This window comes from Gymnoscopelus braueri (assembly GCF_963280865.1).
Source record: "Gymnoscopelus braueri genome assembly, chromosome: 17".
Classification (NCBI taxonomy): Eukaryota; Metazoa; Chordata; class Actinopteri; order Myctophiformes; family Myctophidae; genus Gymnoscopelus; species Gymnoscopelus braueri.
Window position 1 is genome coordinate 21,570,000 of NC_137617.1, and position 19,012 is coordinate 21,589,011.

Sequence of the window (19,012 nt, forward strand, 5' to 3'; positions counted from 1 at the left end):
AGCGCCCACAGGGTCCCCGGCGGGAATCGAACCCAGGACCTTCTAGCTGTGAGGCGACAGCGCTACCGACTGCGCCACCGTGCCCAGTCTTTAGTTTTTTGATGTGTTGGGACATTATGATGAAAAGCCCCAAAAAGAAAGCTGAATTATAAACAAATCTAGCACAAACTGTAATAACATAAGCATAACCAGTGTAAAGAAATAAGATCAGTGAATTTTATTGTACAACCCATTTGTGACTGAGCCGCCGCCATTGCTGTAATACAGAAAATAAAACGGAGAAAATAAAAACATAATTTCATGGAAACAGACACTTCACTGCATCGAGGAAGAGTGATTTGGTATTTAACATAACTTCATTTAGTGATTCATTTCCATTTGGAAAATTGATTTTGTATCTGGAGATTGTATGTATGGCGGCGATCAGGGGGCATACAGAAAATGTCCCCTTTACGCTAGCTACATAATCACACTAAAAGAGCATTGATTACATCTGAAATTGGATAAATACTGGTGGGCTATCATCACAACCAATGTTGGTACATTTCTTCCTGACAGGAGTGACTGTTTGAGTGTGTTTTTGCCTTGTGGCAGGAACCAGGATTCCATTGTTCTGTTGTGCAACTCCAGTCTTTCCCTGTCACACAGCAAAAAAAACTAAATCCAAGAAGAATCAATATGACCCTATACAAAACACACAAGAACAACAGCACACAAGTCCATGAAGTTTAACTGCAGGCTCTCTTGAAACGTGTCAAAAGAACATTGTGATAGAAAGACATGCTTTTTTTTTTTAAATGCACATATGATCTGCTGCTTTTGCAAGACAAAAATAAATAAATAAGAATTCTGAAAGCCACTAGAAGCTTTTGACCTTATAAAGATGATAGAATATACAGAGATGTGGTTAGTGAGTGATGGTTGGAGTGTGGGTGTAGATAAGGGAAGGAGAAGGTCAGTTACTCTTATATTACAGTGGTTTAGCATATGAGTCCCATAGTATACCGTTGAAAATCTACAACCGGTCTCATTACACCTTTTTTTTTTAGAACATTGACAGTGTACAACGCTACATACAAGATACAGTGTCATACTGTAGGTTATGGCTGGATGGATCCTCAGAACAAACTGAGGCAGGTCAAATTACAGTACATCATTGCCACGCAGCCTGCAAATACACACTATAGCAACAAGGTTATTGGCTAAGATAAGCTGGGTGTGCTGGCATGAGATGAGACTGGCTTCGATTACCAGTCTATTTAAACAGCTGTGAAAACACAGACAGCACAGAAGTTGGCAGCATGTCATGTCATTTGTAAAGTTGAGTGTGTGTGTATTGTGTCCATATCCAACATCAGAAGTCAGACTCACTTTGTTGACACTACTGACGGCGTTGGGGCTTTGCTACTGGTTATGACTGTCTGGCATCACACCATAGTAGCTTATTATGAAAATGCTTGAACATCAACCCATTCGTCTTCTATACAACCCCTAATCATGGTCACACATTCCCTTACTGTAGCATCTTTTAACCACTTAAATCTTCTAGTAGTCTTAGTAAAACCGACCTGAGTTACAAATGTATTCGGACCGCTTTTTCCCCCCCATCTATTCTACACCAAATCCCTTCGCCAAAAATAGCCAAGATCACAACGCGCCTACAAGCTTATAGATCTACTATTTTTGGCAAATGTTCCCCCCAGAATAGGCATGCTGGGGTTCAAGTGGTTAAGTGTTATGTAGTGTCATTGACCATATTCACACAGAGGCCATTCTGCTCTTACTTCATACTCGGGAAGGGGACTCGAACCCGACAGTGTATGAGTATCAATTAAGATCAAAATGGCCACAGTGTGAATATTGTCAATTGGCATTAGTTGCAGCGTTGATTGCACCCCCATTGCCTCGCTTCTTCCTGTCATGTCACCCAACTCTTTAATAACAACAACGTATCATTAGCCACAGTGCTTGGTATCAGATTCCTTACCCTCCACAAAACAAAAGTTAACATTGGAGGGCATGGGAAATAATCTACACTGCAGACCACTGGCTAAAGAGAGCTGATGTGTGTTCCATCATCAACATGTGCATAACACTTGAATAGTAAAAGCACTGTTCAACACCGTGCATGTGGGTGTGTATAGAGAACACTTGCTCTGTTCCAAGTCGTTAGCCAATGTACATAATGGAACCAACCATCAACCATGGACTGCTCGAGAGAGAGAGGGATTTATACTCGGTTGCGCACTGTGTCGTGCACCAAAAATAGCAGATCTACAAGCTCACAATGCGTCGCACTGCTAAGCGGTGTGAGCTTGTTGATAGCCATTTTCAGTGCATGGCCCCAGAGCACAACTAAGTATAAATCACCCTTTAATACCCCATCTTTCCTATGATGCCCCGCCCTCTCCCCCCCCCCCAGGACGATCCTCGACTTCCTCCCTCGTCCGCCCGTACTTTGCATAACTCCCTCCTCTTCCTCAGTGCTTCTGCAGCTCCTTCATCCTGTTGAGGGCCGAGCCTGCCTGGAACCATTCGATCTGTGTGTCGTTGAAGGTGTGGTTGAGCTGCATGGTTTCCTCGCTGCCGTCGACGTGCTTCACCACCGCTGACAGAGCCTGGGGAGGAGGAGGAGCAAATATTCAAAAAATGCCTCCCAATGTTAGCAAATGCTTGCCGTTTTACCAATATTGGGACCACAATTCAGTGGCTCACCCTGTGCGCACCTCCACACGAGGCGTGTACCACAGGCAGTGTACTTGGGTGCTCAATTCAGCAGCATAGGATTAGAGCAAATGACAGTGAATGCCCTCCGAACAGCTCACCTTTCCTGGAACGAAGGATTTGAGTCCTCTGATGGAGATCTTGTCATCTGGGCGGATCTTGTCGTAGTCTGAGGGGTTGTTGAAGGTCAGAGGCAGCATACCCTGTTTCTTAAGGTTGGTCTCTGAAAGCAGGACATAGACCAGTAAGGAGAGGACATTAGTCATTGTGACTGTGTAAGCAATATTGGACAATATCACAAAGACGTTTGTGTCCAAAATGTTTGTCTACTTGATGAAAATAGAATGAGAAATAAGGTTTTGAATCTTGTAAAAGCAGGGTTACAAGCCAAGATACGTAGCAACTGTGTAGTGTTATAGTTGCAAGACATTGCTTGTGTCCAAATTGTCACAATCCTACAGATAGCAGACAAAGGTTGTGAACAAGGACGGGTGGTGAGAGGAGTACCGTGGATTCTGGCAAAGCTCTTGACGAGGATGACTCTCCCTCCGAGGTGCCTGGGTTCCAGGGCAGCATGCTCTCTGCTGGAGCCCTCACCATAGTTATCGTCTCCGACCACTATCCATGAGAGACCGTTGGCCTAAAGGCACCAACACATACAGTACACACACACAGCTGGGTCAGATTTGAAGTGCACTGCACACAAACGGTGCATGTTTTTCTTTTAGATAGTCATCTCAGGTTTGGAAAAATAATTATGAGGGGAGCAACGCTCCTGTACCTTGTAGTGACGGGCCACATCAGGCACACCTGCGTACTCTCCCGTTAGCAGGTTCTTGAGCTTGTTAATGCCATCATTCTCGATGTTGACGGCTCCAATCAGCATGTTGTTGGAGATGTTGTCCAGGTGGCCACGGAACTTCAGCCAGGGTCCAGCTGCACTGATGTGGTCTGTGGTGCATTTTCCCTTCACCTAGGAAGAAAAGAGGATATTTCTACATGTTTTCTCACAGTGAACAGTAGAGCCCGACTGATGCCAGATTTTTGGGTCTAGTGCCCATTCAGATTTTGGATACTGACCACTGATTACAGATGTTTTGACTGACATTTTGTTAAAACACTTATAAGCAAGCAAAAAGGGTTTCAGTATACTGTATATCTCTGCTGTCCAGCGCGAACCTGCTAACTCCAAAACGCTCATTGTTCAGGAAACGAAAAAACAAAATATAAGTTTTTCAGGAAATTAAAACTTTTTTTAAAACAAAGCAATACTGCCTCATCAAAGTTGGTATAGTGACTTTGTATATTGTCAGATACTTGCATGTGTCATTATATTATCAACACTTTCCCCAAATCGCGGGTAAATCAACACTTTACCCAGCGCAAGTGGAGTTAGTAGTTTCAGACGAGCAGAAATCAAGCTGAAATGGAGTTAGGTGTCCAAACAATAGCTCCACTTGCTGCTGAGGGAGAGGTTTCAGCGCGACAGAAATGCTATGAACGCCTTTCTTCTTGTCACATTGCTCTCCTCATTAAACACTTCATAGATTTTAGAAATATAATTACTTGTTTTCATAACATTAGCGTCAGTGCTAAGTTTTATAAACAGGTACACTGCATAGTTTTAACAGACTACGGGGAGTTTGTTTACATGTTCCTCCTCCTCCACTGCGCAGCGCGCTCTACTACTCATGCTGTGAAAAAGGCAGCACTGGAGAGGAGAGGGGGGAGTTGTTTGTTTTTGACGGACAGTTTGAGGATCCAATGGAGTTGGGAGTTTTCGTCAGAGGCGCTTTTTAATACTTTTCATTGGTTCAAATGTTTTGATTTTTTACACAGACGTAAAGGGTGTTCAATAGCGTCGATTTATGAAAAAAAAAAAAAAAGATGAAAATGGAGTTAGCTGGTTCGTCCTGGACACCGACGATATATTAAACTTCAATATAGGAAAAGAACATTTAATTATATTATACAATGAACAGGCAAATATAAAATAAATAATAAAAATCTACTGTGGCAGGTTACCATGTCAATAGAGGTTTTCTTGCTGAAGCTTGTGCAGAGTAAATTTGGAAATCCATCAGCCATTGTGGCCACTAGCCATGCTGTATGTCTTTTACACCTCATAAAAAAAACATGCTTGTAAACACCCACCACTCCCGCTCTCCCACTGACCTTGATGAGAACCTGGAGGCCCTCCAGGTCTTTTCCGCTCCACTTGTCAAAGGGCTCCAGCAGCTGCAGCCGGTTGCTCGTAGGGCTTACGTCCACCGCCACGGCAGTGCCGTCGGATGGGGGGTGCTGGTAGGTGTCCTGGCCTGGGTCAAAGTCCTTGGTGGGGAGCTCGTCTCCATAGGGCGGTTCCAGCTTCCACTTCTCACCATTTGGAGCTGTCAGGAAGTCTGTCTCCGGGTCGAAGTCGAGGCTGCCGGCAATGGCCATCGCTGTGACGATCTGGGAGGAGGGATAGTATAGCCAAGCAAGTTCAGGTTAAATGAAACTATACAGTGGGAAGTATATACCACACACACACACACACACAAAAGATCACCTAAACATGTCAAACTCCTAATGGAGATAGTTCTGTGCACTGCATGTACCTCGGGGGAGGTGACGAAGGCGTGTGTTTGAGGGTTAGCATCGTTCCTGGCCGTGAAGTTCCTGTTGAAGGAAGTCACGATGGTGTTCTTGTCTCCCTTCTTGATGTCTTGCCTGAATGCAAAACATTCACAACATTGAATTTACAGCACCTCTATAAAACAATGGCCTATGTGCCGTTCACACAGAGCACAATAACTATAAATATGTCATTTAAAAACGTGTTCTAACGGCCTTGGCCGCAGTGTGGTGGTCCAGGCACCCTAGGCTGCAATGCCAGCCTGACAGCGTGTAGCGGGTTCAAATCCCGATCCCGACGACATTTGCTGCGTGTCACTCCCCATCGCTCTCCCCATTTCCTGTCAGTCTACTGTCCTATCATTAAAAAGGCATAAAAGCCCCAAAAAAAACTTAAAAAAAAAGAAAATTGTTCTAACTTAAGTGGATGACAGAATCCACACCACAACGATAGTTGTAAACTATATCGTTTTGATCACTTTCAGAGCTATTCGATGAATGACAAACATTGAAAGCCAGTCAAAGGACATCTGGGATGCATTCTGTCTCACTCACCCTCAGAAAGTTGTGTTATTAACGGAGAGATGAGGAGACGATTATGAACAGCTAACACAGCTGGTAGAATAGCTGGCATTACCTCAGGTAGGCTCACCTCCTTATAATTCATGATCAGTCACATAATTATATTCTGTCTTTCAGCACCACGGAGCTTGTAGCAGATCTACAAGCTCACAATGGGTCGCAGGGCAACACATTGTGAGCAACCAAGTATAAGGGCAGTAAGTCTGCTCATCTCATTTAGATTACATTACAAAAATATGTGGCATGTTGTGTTGTTTGGCCACCCACCTGTCCCACTGTCCGATACATGGACCACATGCGTTGGCCATCACCACGCCTCCTACGTCATTCAGGATCTTTGACTGTGGGAGGACACAAACATGTCGTTAGCTCAAGAATAACAGTTTCTATCAATCTACGCCCCCCCTAAACCCAAAACAAAAACAATCTGCGTAAAGGGTTAGGATTAAGATCCATGTAGTAACATGTAACTTTTCAGAATTCCACCTCAAGTTTTCCACTACTACGGACCACGGCCACGTCACATAACCATAAACATACATGTATACACACACACACACACACACACACACACGCATATATATATATATATATGCGCATATAGAGATTCGGTTGTCCGAGCCACATATCCGCCTGCTATGCCCATATATGGTTATGTGCATATATGGGGCCGACTGATTTCAAGCTCGGCACACGCATCGGCAATTACTTGAGGGAGTGTGGTGCACGCATAGAGTTAAAAATAATAGAGAGGGCACCGGATATCCCAATGGCCAGCATGTCCAACGCGCTTCAATGCGACCACTGGGTTCTGGGGGCTTGGGTGCACGCCGCAGAGTCGTTCGGATATGCGGTTGTCCAGATAGAATCGCCGATCTGACCGATATGCCCATACATGGATATCCAGTTGTCCAGAACTACCGATCCAACCAATATGCCCATATATGGGCATGCCAATATACTAATGACTTCAGGGATCTCCAATATATGGGCATAAAAGGGACACAGACAGACGTGTACAACGGGTACTCTGTAGGCCTGTCCCCAACTAAGGATTTGTTTAGTCTAATCTAATTGGCGACTAATTGCCATTAGTCGACTGGCAGTCGACTAATGCAACACCAAAAAAATTAAATAATGAATCAATCTGATTCGACTGCCAATCTCTCAGTCAAATCATGCAAAAAATATGTTATGCAATAGAGGAACATTACATTTGGGCTGTAGGGGTGCTTAGTGTCCGATTTAACATATACTATTGGTTTCTCCCAATAAATCATGATGTATATCCTATTTTTGGCAAACTATAGTTAATTGATATAACAAACTAGGCCAATCTCTCAGTCAAATAAAAAATAAAAAAACAAGATTCGACTAAGAGACACGCAGTCGACTCGGACCCCCCGCGACTAATTAGTCGACTAGTCGAGGTCAGGCCTAGTACTCTGACAAAGCCCCCGACACTAAAGGCAACTCCGCACCAAACAGACTCGTCCAGACTATTGCAGACTACTCCAGACTGCAACAGACTGGTATTCGGTTGGCAAAAGTTGCCATTTAAGTCTGTCAGCCGACTGGCCATTCATGTGCTAATTTGACTTTTAGCGTGCCAGCGTTGCCAGGTCTGCTTATTATAAGCGACTTTGGGCTTGTTTCCCTGCAAAGCCACTTAGGGATGTTCCCAGCGTTTTTTCTTCACTGACGTGCAGTGGTGTAAAGTAACTAGTACATTTACTCAAGTACTGTACTTAAGTACAATTTTGAGGTACTTTTACTTTACTGGAGTATTTCCAATTGTCTATACTTGTACTCCACAACAATTATTTGAAATGTTTAGTTACTAGTTACTTTGCAGATATAAATCATTATGAAACATACATTAACCACTTTAGCCCTATTTTATACTTTTAAGCTATTTGAAAATAGCAGATCTACAAGCTCACAACGTGTTGCGATGCACGCGTTCTGAGCTTGTAGATCTGCTATTTTCAAACATTTTTGTACTTTTACTTTTGGTACTTTAAGTACATTTTTATACCAATACTTTAGTACTTTTACTCAAGTAAATGTTGAATTCCGGACTTTTACTTGTAACAGACTCAGAGTACATCTATTGCATTCAAGCCTGGAATTTCGTCATTTTAGGGGCAAGGCCACTTGGCCTTTGGTGTTGTAATTTTTTGGAGGGCACAAAGGCCCTGCCCGGCCTTCCTGCCAGGGCAGGAAGGCCATCCAAAAAAATTATAAAGATTTTTAAGTCCAAAAATGATTTTTAAGTCCACGGAAATAATGCATTTAACTTGAAGGTTAAGGATGATTGTATTTTAATATATTATAAGAATAGTATAACTATCTGTGAAATATTACCCATTTATTTCACAAAATAATGTGTTGGCAAATGACCAATATTTAGTTATATAGGTCTCAATATGTCACATTCAGCCCTGGACTTCACTGACTGAAGTAGCGGTCACATTAATCACATTAGATTCACAGAATGTATTTTACCCACAAGTTATTTTCATTCAAATGAAATGTGAATGAACTTGCACTAATAATGACTTTAGTTGATTTTTCACTCTTTAAAATATAGTATTTCTTAATTATTAATAATTACAGCTTGTAGATTGGCTATTTTCACGATTTTAAATTGTTTTTAAATAATAATAAAAAAGGAACATACAAGATTTCCACCCGACAGCCATAATATATAGCCAATATATGGTTCTGTATCAGTATATGAGTCCGTTTTTGAAGATTTCATTCTAATTGGCTACTAGCCTGAATATGAATTTCATGAGCCTGGGTAGGTCACCCTGGCTTGGCGGAGATAGCACTGTAGCACACTCCGCACAGCAGCAGCAGCAGGTGAAAGCAATTCACTTAATTGCTCGTTCTCTCTCCCTCTTTCCGTCTCCTCAATCTCTCTCCTCAATTTACACACCTGCTCCCAATCACCACAGCGCAAAAGTAGGGCAAATCAATCAATCTCTCTCTCTCTGGAAGCAACAACAAGAAACAGTGAATGTAGGTTTTCATAGACATGGTCGCTTGTTTCTCTCACATAATCTGGCAACACCGACAGCCCTCTGTTGTCACTGCCACTGCGCTACCAGTCGGCTAAAAAGCTGAACATGTTCGGTCGGCTCTGGGTCGGCCGAAAAGGTCCCGACGGACCCCCCGACGGACCCCTAACCGACTGGCCGACGCTTCCCGAAGCCAATTCGGCCCAAAATCGGGCCGACTCAGATTGGTCTGGAGAGGGCTTAAGACTCAGACATATTGGTCGGATCGGCGGTGCGACATAGTGTCAGGGCAGGGTAGCGGCCTGAACTCTAGATGTGAGGGCCGCATAGCGGCCCAAACCTCTAGTCACTCAGAATTCCGACTGTCTGTAACAATCCTATATTCAAATTGGCTAATGGGAGGACGGCCGGCGGACGGACAGACCACATTGTCACACTCATGTCACTATGACTCGGCTCTGCCATATAAGGAGTTCCCATTTCAGCTACGCCCAGATATGGAGTGTGCTGTGTAACCTCATAATGTGCCGTCATGGCATCAGGCGCAAACAAATCAGTCAGCTCCATATATGGAGCTCGGCGCCATAGATGTGAGGGCCGCGAAGTGGCCCGAACCTCTAGTAAAGAAGAAATACAAAAAAAGGGGGAATGGATCACTGAGATAGTGAGACAAATAAAGGTTTTACTCTTTTCTCAGTGTGTCGGCCTCAGTACTCACGTATCCATCACGCTCGATGGTGGCACGGATTTGCTCCGAGCCGGGGGAGATAGTGAAAATGGACTTGCACGTCATCCCCTTGTCCAGTGCCTGCTTGGCCAGGGAGGCTGCCCTGCCCATGTCCTCGTAACTGGAGTTGGTGCAGCTGCCAATCAAACCTATAGTAAGAGGAAGAGCTCTTTGAGTCTCAGAATAAGCGGCATGCCACAGAACGTTGGAGAGTGAGATGATGATGAATCTTGTTCAGTAAAAGGTTTGCACAGATAGCCAGCACGTCTGTATATGGTTCCATTTTGCAGACATTGCTTACCGACTTTGACCTCCAGGGGCCAGCCATTCTTCTTAGCCACAGCACCGATTTCGGAGACTGGGTGTGCCAGGTCAGGGGTGAAGGGTCCGTTGATGTGGGGCTTCAGCTGAAGAGGGGATGGAATAGAAAGTCTGAATGTTAGAAGAATATACAGTGCCATGTTGCAATCTTGTCCCTCATGACAACTGATAAGCAAAGATTCTGTTACATGGAAATTAGACATTCTCCAAGTACATTTAACTTCATATTTCACAGTCCGAGCTTAAGTTGTCTCAAACATACACTTGTAAATGATTCAAGATAATTATTTCCCCCTGCATAAGGCTCTAGTATATGCTGAGAAGTAAAACATATTTGGTAAGCATTCTGATTGGGATGCGAAGACAAAGCTTTGCATGCATGAACCATTGAGAAGATATGCAAATAAGTAAATAAAGCACGCACATACAAAGTTAAAATGCCAGGTGCTGGGCAGAAACAAATATTAAAAGAGAACAGAGTTTGCACACTGGATCAAACTCTGAGTGCATTTGTTAATGTAGATTAGATGGTCAATGAGTTAAGGTATGGCCATTACTATACTGTAGGTTATGCATGTGGTGAGGTCATAATTTTGAAGAACTGACCGTGTCCAGGTCGATGTTTATGATCTGATCATATTCACAGCCCTCATCAGGAACCAGCAGGTCTGCGTTCTCATCAGACAGGGCAGCGATATCTGACAAGAGACATCAGGATACAGGACATGAAACAAACTTTCTACATTCTCACCCTTTGAAGATCTCAAAGCTTGCAAAGTATATCAATCACTGTGTAACTTCATCTAGTGAATGAGAAATTGTGAAACAGGATAAATATTCATCTCAATCTGTGGTGAAATGTTTGCTGATCAACAGAATTTGCATGAATATTGTGTTATCACCAAAAGGCTTTCAGCCTGGCTGAGGCAACAGGTAGAGTATGTAGGGGGTGGGGCGGGCGTATGTTCGAAGTCTATGACTTTAAAAGAGATGACTAAGCATAGAATTTTGCTTGTAAATCAATCTTTTTTCCAGGAACTATTTTCAGCTAGACTTTTCAAACGAATCCGTGTGAAAAGCAATGATATCACAACTTTGACCAAAAAAAAACTGCACATTTATATTTAGCGTGTTGGATTACCAATTTCTTTGTTTTTTAATAATAATAAAAAATCTGTAACAAATAGTATGTTCCATACCCATTTCAAGAACCCTTGAAAGAACGTTTCAAGGGTCTGAAAGTTGATTTTCATACTGTACTTTAATTAATGTAATCCAATGGCTATGGCTTCCTCAAAAATCTAACAAACCATTGAATACTTGGTCAAATAGTTAGCAGTAATGTCATGCACACTCTGGGTCGTGGGCTAACCATGGTCTTTTAATAACCCGCATATGATCCAGAGATGTCTACGTGAAACACATTAAAGCCAGAGGAATGACATCATACCTGCACGTCCTGTCTTCTCCAGATAGGTCTTCATGCGGTGATTGTAGGGAAACACTGAGGTTGTGGCTCCAATTTCTGCTCCCATGTTGCAAATAGTGGCCATTCCTGAACCACAACCACACCAACACATCATGTTTTATATTGGAAAACAGACATGCACTTCAACATGTGATAAATATGTGTAAAACAGACCAACAGCTCACATATGGACATAACAAATAAAGCACGTCCAGGTTTCCTGGAGGCATTTTAAAGTTAAAAGCTAAAACTGTGTTTTAGATAATGACTATGATGATGGCATTCTTCATTCAAGAGACACTAGGACAGACACAGAACACCGATACTACATGACGATAAAAGCAACATATTCGAAACTGGGTAAATTTTCTGCAGAAAATAAAAGCCTCAACCTACATGAATGAGGAATCAACTATATGAATAGTTTGATGTAAAATATTATGCGACGCATTTTCAGATCATTTATTTGTCACGTCCCTGGTGTGTAACAACCTTTAGACTCAACAGAACAGCAAGTGCCTGGTAACCCCTCCCTACTGACCGGTGCAGGAGATGGAGTCAACTCCAGGACCGTAGTACTCCACGATGGCTCCGGTGCCTCCCTTCACTGTCAGGATGCCGGCCACCTTCAGGATGACATCCTTAGGAGAGGTCCAGCCTGACAGTCTGCCTGTCAGATTCACTCCTATCACCTGTTATAATTACAGAATTACCAAAGAAGAAGAGTTTGGTAAAGTAATCACAGACAGCTGTCAGGAGGTAGAAAGTAACTTCACTGAACTTCAACAACTGTAATTGTTGTACTCAGATTCTAGTGTGCGTGTACATTCCCACGGTAAACAAGGAGTTAATCACCCACGTGTGCAAGGTCTGCATGAATTACCAATATGTGCATGTAATTTCCCAATCAAGCCTCTGTGGGAATGGGACACGTTTCCAAAAGGAAGAGGCAAACAAGACAGTAACGTAAGGAAAGCAAAACGTCACCAAAATTCAACAGGATGACCTTTGCGCTTAGAATCACTGTCCTACACTGGGGAAGTCACGAGTAGGATCCGGACATCGGCCATGTCTCCTTGAGCACAATGCCGAACAATACTTGATCACCACATTGTAATAACCAGTCTGAATAACAGCTAAAATTGTAATTTCAAAACTACTGACCTTGGGACACTTGAGCTCCCAAGGGATCCCAGCCATGACATCAACGGCGTCGGCTCCACCAACTCCGATGCAGATAGACCCCAATCCACCGCCGTTGGGTGTGTGGGAGTCTGTGCCAATCAGCATTACTCCTGGGTACGCGTAGTTCTCCAAGATAATCTGAATGTTAATGCATAGAATGTTACATCACTGATGGCATCCATCTATAAATTCCAAGAATCAACACAGACAGACAGAATACACAGGCAGACAGCTGCCTGTTCTTCCCCAACATTGTCTCGTCTATTGTCTGTCTATTCCTATAAATACATTTAAAAAAACATAAAGACCTGAGGCAGATTCTACAAATGCCTTTTAAAATCAGTAGTTCTCACACTTTCAAGATAAAAAAGGGGGGGGGGGGAAAGGCAGATTTACAAGCTTGTAGCACGGCACAAAGTGACCCGCTGTGAGCTTGTATATGTGCCATTTTTAAATAGCCAAACGCTAAAATGTAAAATGAACATTTTAATGGGTAAAGAATATATACAGCAGTTACAGTATTTTGACTATTAGTCCAAAAGTTCTAATTCTAAATAAATCCAGTCGTACCTGATGGATGATTCCAGACCCTGGCTTCCAGAATCCTACTCCATATTTGGCTCCAGCGCTGGCCAGGAAGTTGTACACCTCCAGGTTGATATCCTGGGGATAAGAAACATGACGGCCACTTGGTTAAAACCAGGTTAAGCTTAACTACTTCTGGTATAGCAACAGTAAACATATGATATAGAGTACATACAGATGAATACATTAGTACATATAGACAAATATCACATAAAAGCAGTAGTAATAGCAGTATTCATGGTATTTCTTGAAGTGATTTCACTGTCAAATTCTAAGTAACCGAAAGCATGTTTTGAAAATCACTAAAAGACCATCATTAACCCTGGATGTCCGAGCAAACATCCAGACCCTCTGCCTAATGTCACCTCACCTTTGCCCTGGCAAGGTCCTTAGCCCCTCCAATCTGGGCTTCGATCAAGTGGTCGCAGTGGATGGTGGAGGGCACGGCCACCTTGGGCAGACCGCTGCTAATAAACTGCAGCATGGCCATCTGGGCCGTAGCATCCTGCATGGCCACGCGGTCGGGGTGCAGGCGCAGGTAGGTGCGGCCGCGGTCGATCTCTTGGTTGTGGGGGTCATCCAGGTGGCCATAAACAATCTTCTCTGACAGGGTAAGCGGCCGGTTCAACCTTAGGGGTAGACATAGTGTGGTTGTAGGTATGGTACAAAGCACATCTTGAGAATATGCACTTTACTTGTAGAGGATTTAAACATTTTAAGATTTTTTTTTACCAATCTCTATTGTAGAGTATTTAATACAAAAGAAATAACACAACTACAGTGGTTGGAGGTAGTCTCCCTACTCTCCCCCAAACTTTTTATTCTGTGCTTGGGCAGGAACCTATTGGTTGACAAGAGGTATTGCCTGAAGCTTAAAGCGCAATATCTCCCCTGCCCAAGCAGGCATTCCGTCTTAGGTAATGGGTTCAAATCCATGGTAGGACATGAATCTTAATGGATGGCAGCCAGCTGTAAATTCAAGCACATTTCAAGGACCATAAAAGGTGGACAAGTGCACTTTTTCCAGAGCATCAAATTCACAGTAATGATCAATCCAATTCAAAACCCACGCTACAATGATCGGAGTACAGTTGCTACCTGAAACAGTTCAATAAATTCAATAACTATGAATAAAGACAAATATTATCCATTCGAAATATGACCACACACACACACACACACACACACACACACACACACACACACACACACACACACACACACACACACACACACACACACACACACACACACACACACACACACACACACACACACACACACACACACACACACACACACACGTTAAGATATATTACTTAAGTTCACACACACAGCGGACTGGTTAAGATATATTACTTAAGTTTAAATTTGATAATTAAAGCTGCAATGATTGTCTCTTGAAAGAGCTAAGGCTGGTACAGTCTCTAATATGAAGCGGAAAGCTATTCCAAAAGTGAGGTCCTCTGAATTTGATGGAGAATTGATTCTTGTGATGCTTACAGTAGTGCTGATAAAAGAGAAATCATGGTGTATTTATAATAAAGCCAATTGAGGAAATGTTTAATATTTCACTATGATTTGTCTATAGTGCACAATGTAGACTTAAACACCATGGTCAATTTAGAATGCAAGACCACATGAGTGAAACCTCCACCTCCCCCCAACATTCCAACTGTAATTAGCAGCCTAGAGAAGAACGACTGCTGGCCTAAAATGATAGGGTTGCAAAAGCAATGCATAGATGTGCAGTGAACACCCATTACCACGTCTCACTCAACACACAGACAACCCCACTCCCATCCGCCACAAAAATAAAGAAAATACACTAAACACACAAAATTCAGGGGAAAACAAACAAACAAAATCATGCTAGTTCAAACACTGGGAGTCAATTCAAATACTGGGGTTGACACGTGCTACAAATGAATGATGCCAAAAACATGTGGAAAAACTAACAGTAGATAAATAAACTAAATAATACAAAGAGATAAGCAAGTGTTGTACAGAACCGCTTAGTAAAGCCAGTATAAATATTATAGATTACCTTTTGCGTACGATGTCAAGGTTTGACCTTAGCTTCCCATAGTTTACGTAGGATGTGGGTTCAAAGCGGCTCATAGAAACCTTGGCCTTGGCATTGAATGCTGCGGAGACGTGAAACCGCCTCGCACCTTGGCCCAAGGCCAGCTGTAACGATAGAAAGAGGGAAAAAACATTTTAAATTTTAATATGATCTTATTGTCTGATAATATGGACTAAGTTAACCACTTGAACCCTAGCATCCCTATTCTGGGGGGAACATTTTCCAAAAATAGCACATCCACAAGCTCCCAACTGGTCACAACAAAATGTTGTGAGCTTGTAGATCAGCTATTTTCGGCCAAGAGATTTGGAGTGGAAGGAAAAAAGCAGCAATGGAGGACCCCGCTTAACTCAGTACTAGTTTACTATAGAGGATTTAAGTGGTTAATACCTATCCATGGATGTTGCAGAGCTACTGTATCCTATATTATGCAGCAAAACATTTGACTCAGCTGTGATAATTCTAAATCTAATTTAAATTGCAGCATAACTAGGAAACAAGAATATCACTCCCATCTAAGTTCAACTTGAGTCACAGTGTTTGTTGGGTAAATAAACTTGAGCGTAAGGAAGGGAGGGGAAGTCACAGGACAGGTGGAGAGCTTGGCATGCGTGAGGGGCGGGCAAAGTCTTATACAGTATGCAGGGGTTGACACTAAGGCCTCAGAGGCACTTGCCCGTCGGCCAAGTACAGGTCACGTTCTACTTGCCCAAAGGTCATGTCCAGTGACTTGCCAGAAAAGTTGCCATTATAAAATGGTAGGTAAAATTTGAATTACCATTCATTTTAACACTTATTTTTTACTTTCCATTTGCGAATTCTGGGGCTGCATGACATAGACAAAATCGTTCCATTTGCCACTGATGGCGTGTGTGTGTGTGTGGGGGAGAGAGAGAGGGAGTACTCTGGCCACGTGCAAGTGTTTATAGACAGATATCTTGTGTTGTGTTTATGTGCTAATAAAAGACTGTTGCAAATGCAATCGCCACTCAGAAACGTACTTGGCCGTAGGGGCAACCTGAAAGCAAACTCCACCTGCCCGCTGCCCGACCTTTTTATTTACCTGCTACGGTCGGGCAACCGTTGACGTCAACCCCTGGTATGTATGTACTCATAAAGTATTCTAGGACAAATTTTCAGAGTCAAGTCCAGTTGTTGCTGATATAGTTTGATTTCTGAAATCTGAAATTGTGAATATGATTTGGAAAGCCCAACAGAGCCAGCTGTCCTCTACGTTTATCAGTAACGTTATTACAACGTAATGAACCGTTTAGTGAAAGTACAGCTAAACCTACATTCTGTATACTGATCTTTGGCATTTTTCCACTATCAGGGCACTGTGGTAGCTGGTTAGAACATATGTTAGTCAGTCCACACAGTAAAATTTGATTTTTTTTTTACAGTGCAACTAAAATGAAGCTGATTGATTGATTGAACACTTTTTTAACAGTTTGCAAATAAAAATCACGGTGGCAAAGATTTATACAAAAGAATGCTAAAAGGATAACACAAATAAGCCCAGGGTTTGTTTCCATTAACGTCCCGTGTATTCAGCTCATCGAGACATTTAAAGACAAACGATAATATATAGTATAATATGCAAAAACAACATATACTGTATAGGAGTAGTAATAAGAAGGAAAGATAGGTAGGCTACAGTAAACAGTCGGGGTGGAATGACAGCTGTCATTGTTCAGGAATGCAGGTATTGTATTAGCCCTGAAACATGACTGTCATATCATGACAGACAAGCGTCATGTGAACCATGGCTAGTATTGTATATACAGTAGCCATTTAATTTCAATATGACCTTAAATTCGTTTCAACACCAACAGCATAGACATCATGGTGTAGGAGTCATACTCTATATTCGATCCGTCTCTCTGGTATGGTCCCTGCGTCCAATGATGTTAGAAGTACTCACATATTTTACTTAAAGGTAGGGTAAGTGATTTGCGTTGGTTAAAATAATTGTTAAATAGCTCTATATTCTGATAGTACTCATTGCTATAGAGTGTTTGTTCAGTATTAGGAGTCTCCTTGTCTCTCCACCTCTTTATTAAACAGAAAATGCATTTTCGTTTCAGTTTCAGTTTCATTTCCAATTTTATCCAACCAGGACAGAGAACTCAATCAGGATACAGATTAAACAAGTGAAATTGGAAGTGATGACACTAAGAAATGAGCAGACAAAATTGGAACTGGAACACTATACAAATTAAGCTTAAAAATTGGTACTTTCTCCTGATTGGCTGAGATTTTGACACCTACCGAAAAATGTATTTTCTGTTTATTAAAGAGCTGGAGACTCAGGGAGACATCTGTTACTGAAAAAACACTCTATAGCAATGATTACTATCAGAATATAGTATTTTAATCTTTTAACAAAATACTTTTTGTTTTAACCAAAAAATATCACTTACCCTACCTTTAAGTAAAAGGTATCAATACCACAATGTGGAAAGGCCACAATTTACTCCCATTTCACAAGTTCAATATGTATAAAAAGAATCTTTTGAAAGCAGATCTACAAGCTCACAACACGTCGCAGGCTATTTTCAAATAGCCAAAGTACATTATTATATAGGGTTGTTGATGTACATTTTGTAATAATATTCAAAATCTTCCAAGTAACTAGTAACTAAAGTAAAAGCACAATATTTTCCTCAGAGATGTAGTGGAGTAGAAGCAAAAAATATTGAAAATTGGAAATACTTCAAAATTTTACTTAGGTACAGTACTTGAGTAAATGTACTTAGTTACTTTACACCACTGGTCATACTCTATATTAGATCCATCTCTCTGGTATGGTCCCTAGAGTCTCTGGTCAGTCGCCCTGCGCCACTAACCTTGTGTTAACCTTGCTGATAAAAACCCCACAGCCCTCCGTTCAAATCACATCCAGATCAGATCAACTTAAGGCTCAGTGTCACGGTGTTTCAGGTGTGAACGTTAACACAACGATCAGCTTCAAGGTGGTTGTGAAACATCATCCATAAACCTGATCCTCCTCCCAGTGGAGCCACATACAGGGACACTGAGGTGACCTGAGCGAACCTGCGGTCGGTCTCTGATGGGCTTGTCAGTCGTCCCGGCGGCCCGGTGGGGGTCGGCCAGGGCCCGGTTCCCACCCGACCCGGATATATTAATGATAATAACAAATAATATTTAAGAAAACGGGGCTCACAGGTGCTCAAAATGCAGACTCTTACCTGAAGCCGGGCGACGGTCAGACAGTAGGTTGCCATTTTGTTCACTGACAAAGATGTGTCGAGCAATGTTGACGTCACGGTTTTGTTAGAGTTGATGTGTCGCTTGGTGTTGACGTCACGTGTAGCGTTGCCATGTCTGCTTATTGTAAGCGACTTTGGACTTGTTTTTCTGTAAAGTTGCTTGTAAATTATTGGTAGTTGCGGGTTGCGGTTTTTTGGGGCTTGTCTCTAAAGTGTAGTTGCTTATTTAGGCTTGCTTCCTAATGTCTGAATTATCATTTAAACCAGTGGTTCTCAAATATTTTCATGAAAATGTTTGGACCATGGAGCATTTGTGTTGTTAGAATGTTTCGAAAAATATTCCAAATATTCCACATTTTATTGCAAGAGTTTTTGAAAATAGCAGATCTACAAACACACAATGCGTCGCTCATGTGCTCACGTGGCCTAAGTTGCTTCTTTTGGGCTTGTTTTCCTAGA

General features: G+C 42.2%; 1 protein-coding gene across 1 annotated transcript; it reads right to left on the reverse strand.

Annotated features, from left to right (window-relative positions):
• Window positions 1–194: 194 nt before the first annotated feature.
• On the reverse strand, window positions 195–18,581 carry aco2 (aconitase 2, mitochondrial). The gene is made up of 17 exons (XM_080456030.1): window positions 18,533–18,581; window positions 15,282–15,424; window positions 13,605–13,863; window positions 13,220–13,312; window positions 12,629–12,787; window positions 12,006–12,156; window positions 11,447–11,551; window positions 10,603–10,694; window positions 9,977–10,082; window positions 9,667–9,824; window positions 6,190–6,263; window positions 5,325–5,436; window positions 4,900–5,178; window positions 3,506–3,697; window positions 3,232–3,364; window positions 2,826–2,947; window positions 195–2,618 (listed from the first exon to the last, which is right to left on the reverse strand). The coding sequence occupies exons 1-17, from the start codon at window positions 18,566–18,568 to the stop codon at window positions 2,481–2,483; spliced, it is 2,352 nt and encodes a 783-aa protein (XP_080312156.1). The 5' UTR covers window positions 18,569–18,581; the 3' UTR covers window positions 195–2,480.
• Window positions 18,582–19,012: the final 431 nt, after the last annotated feature.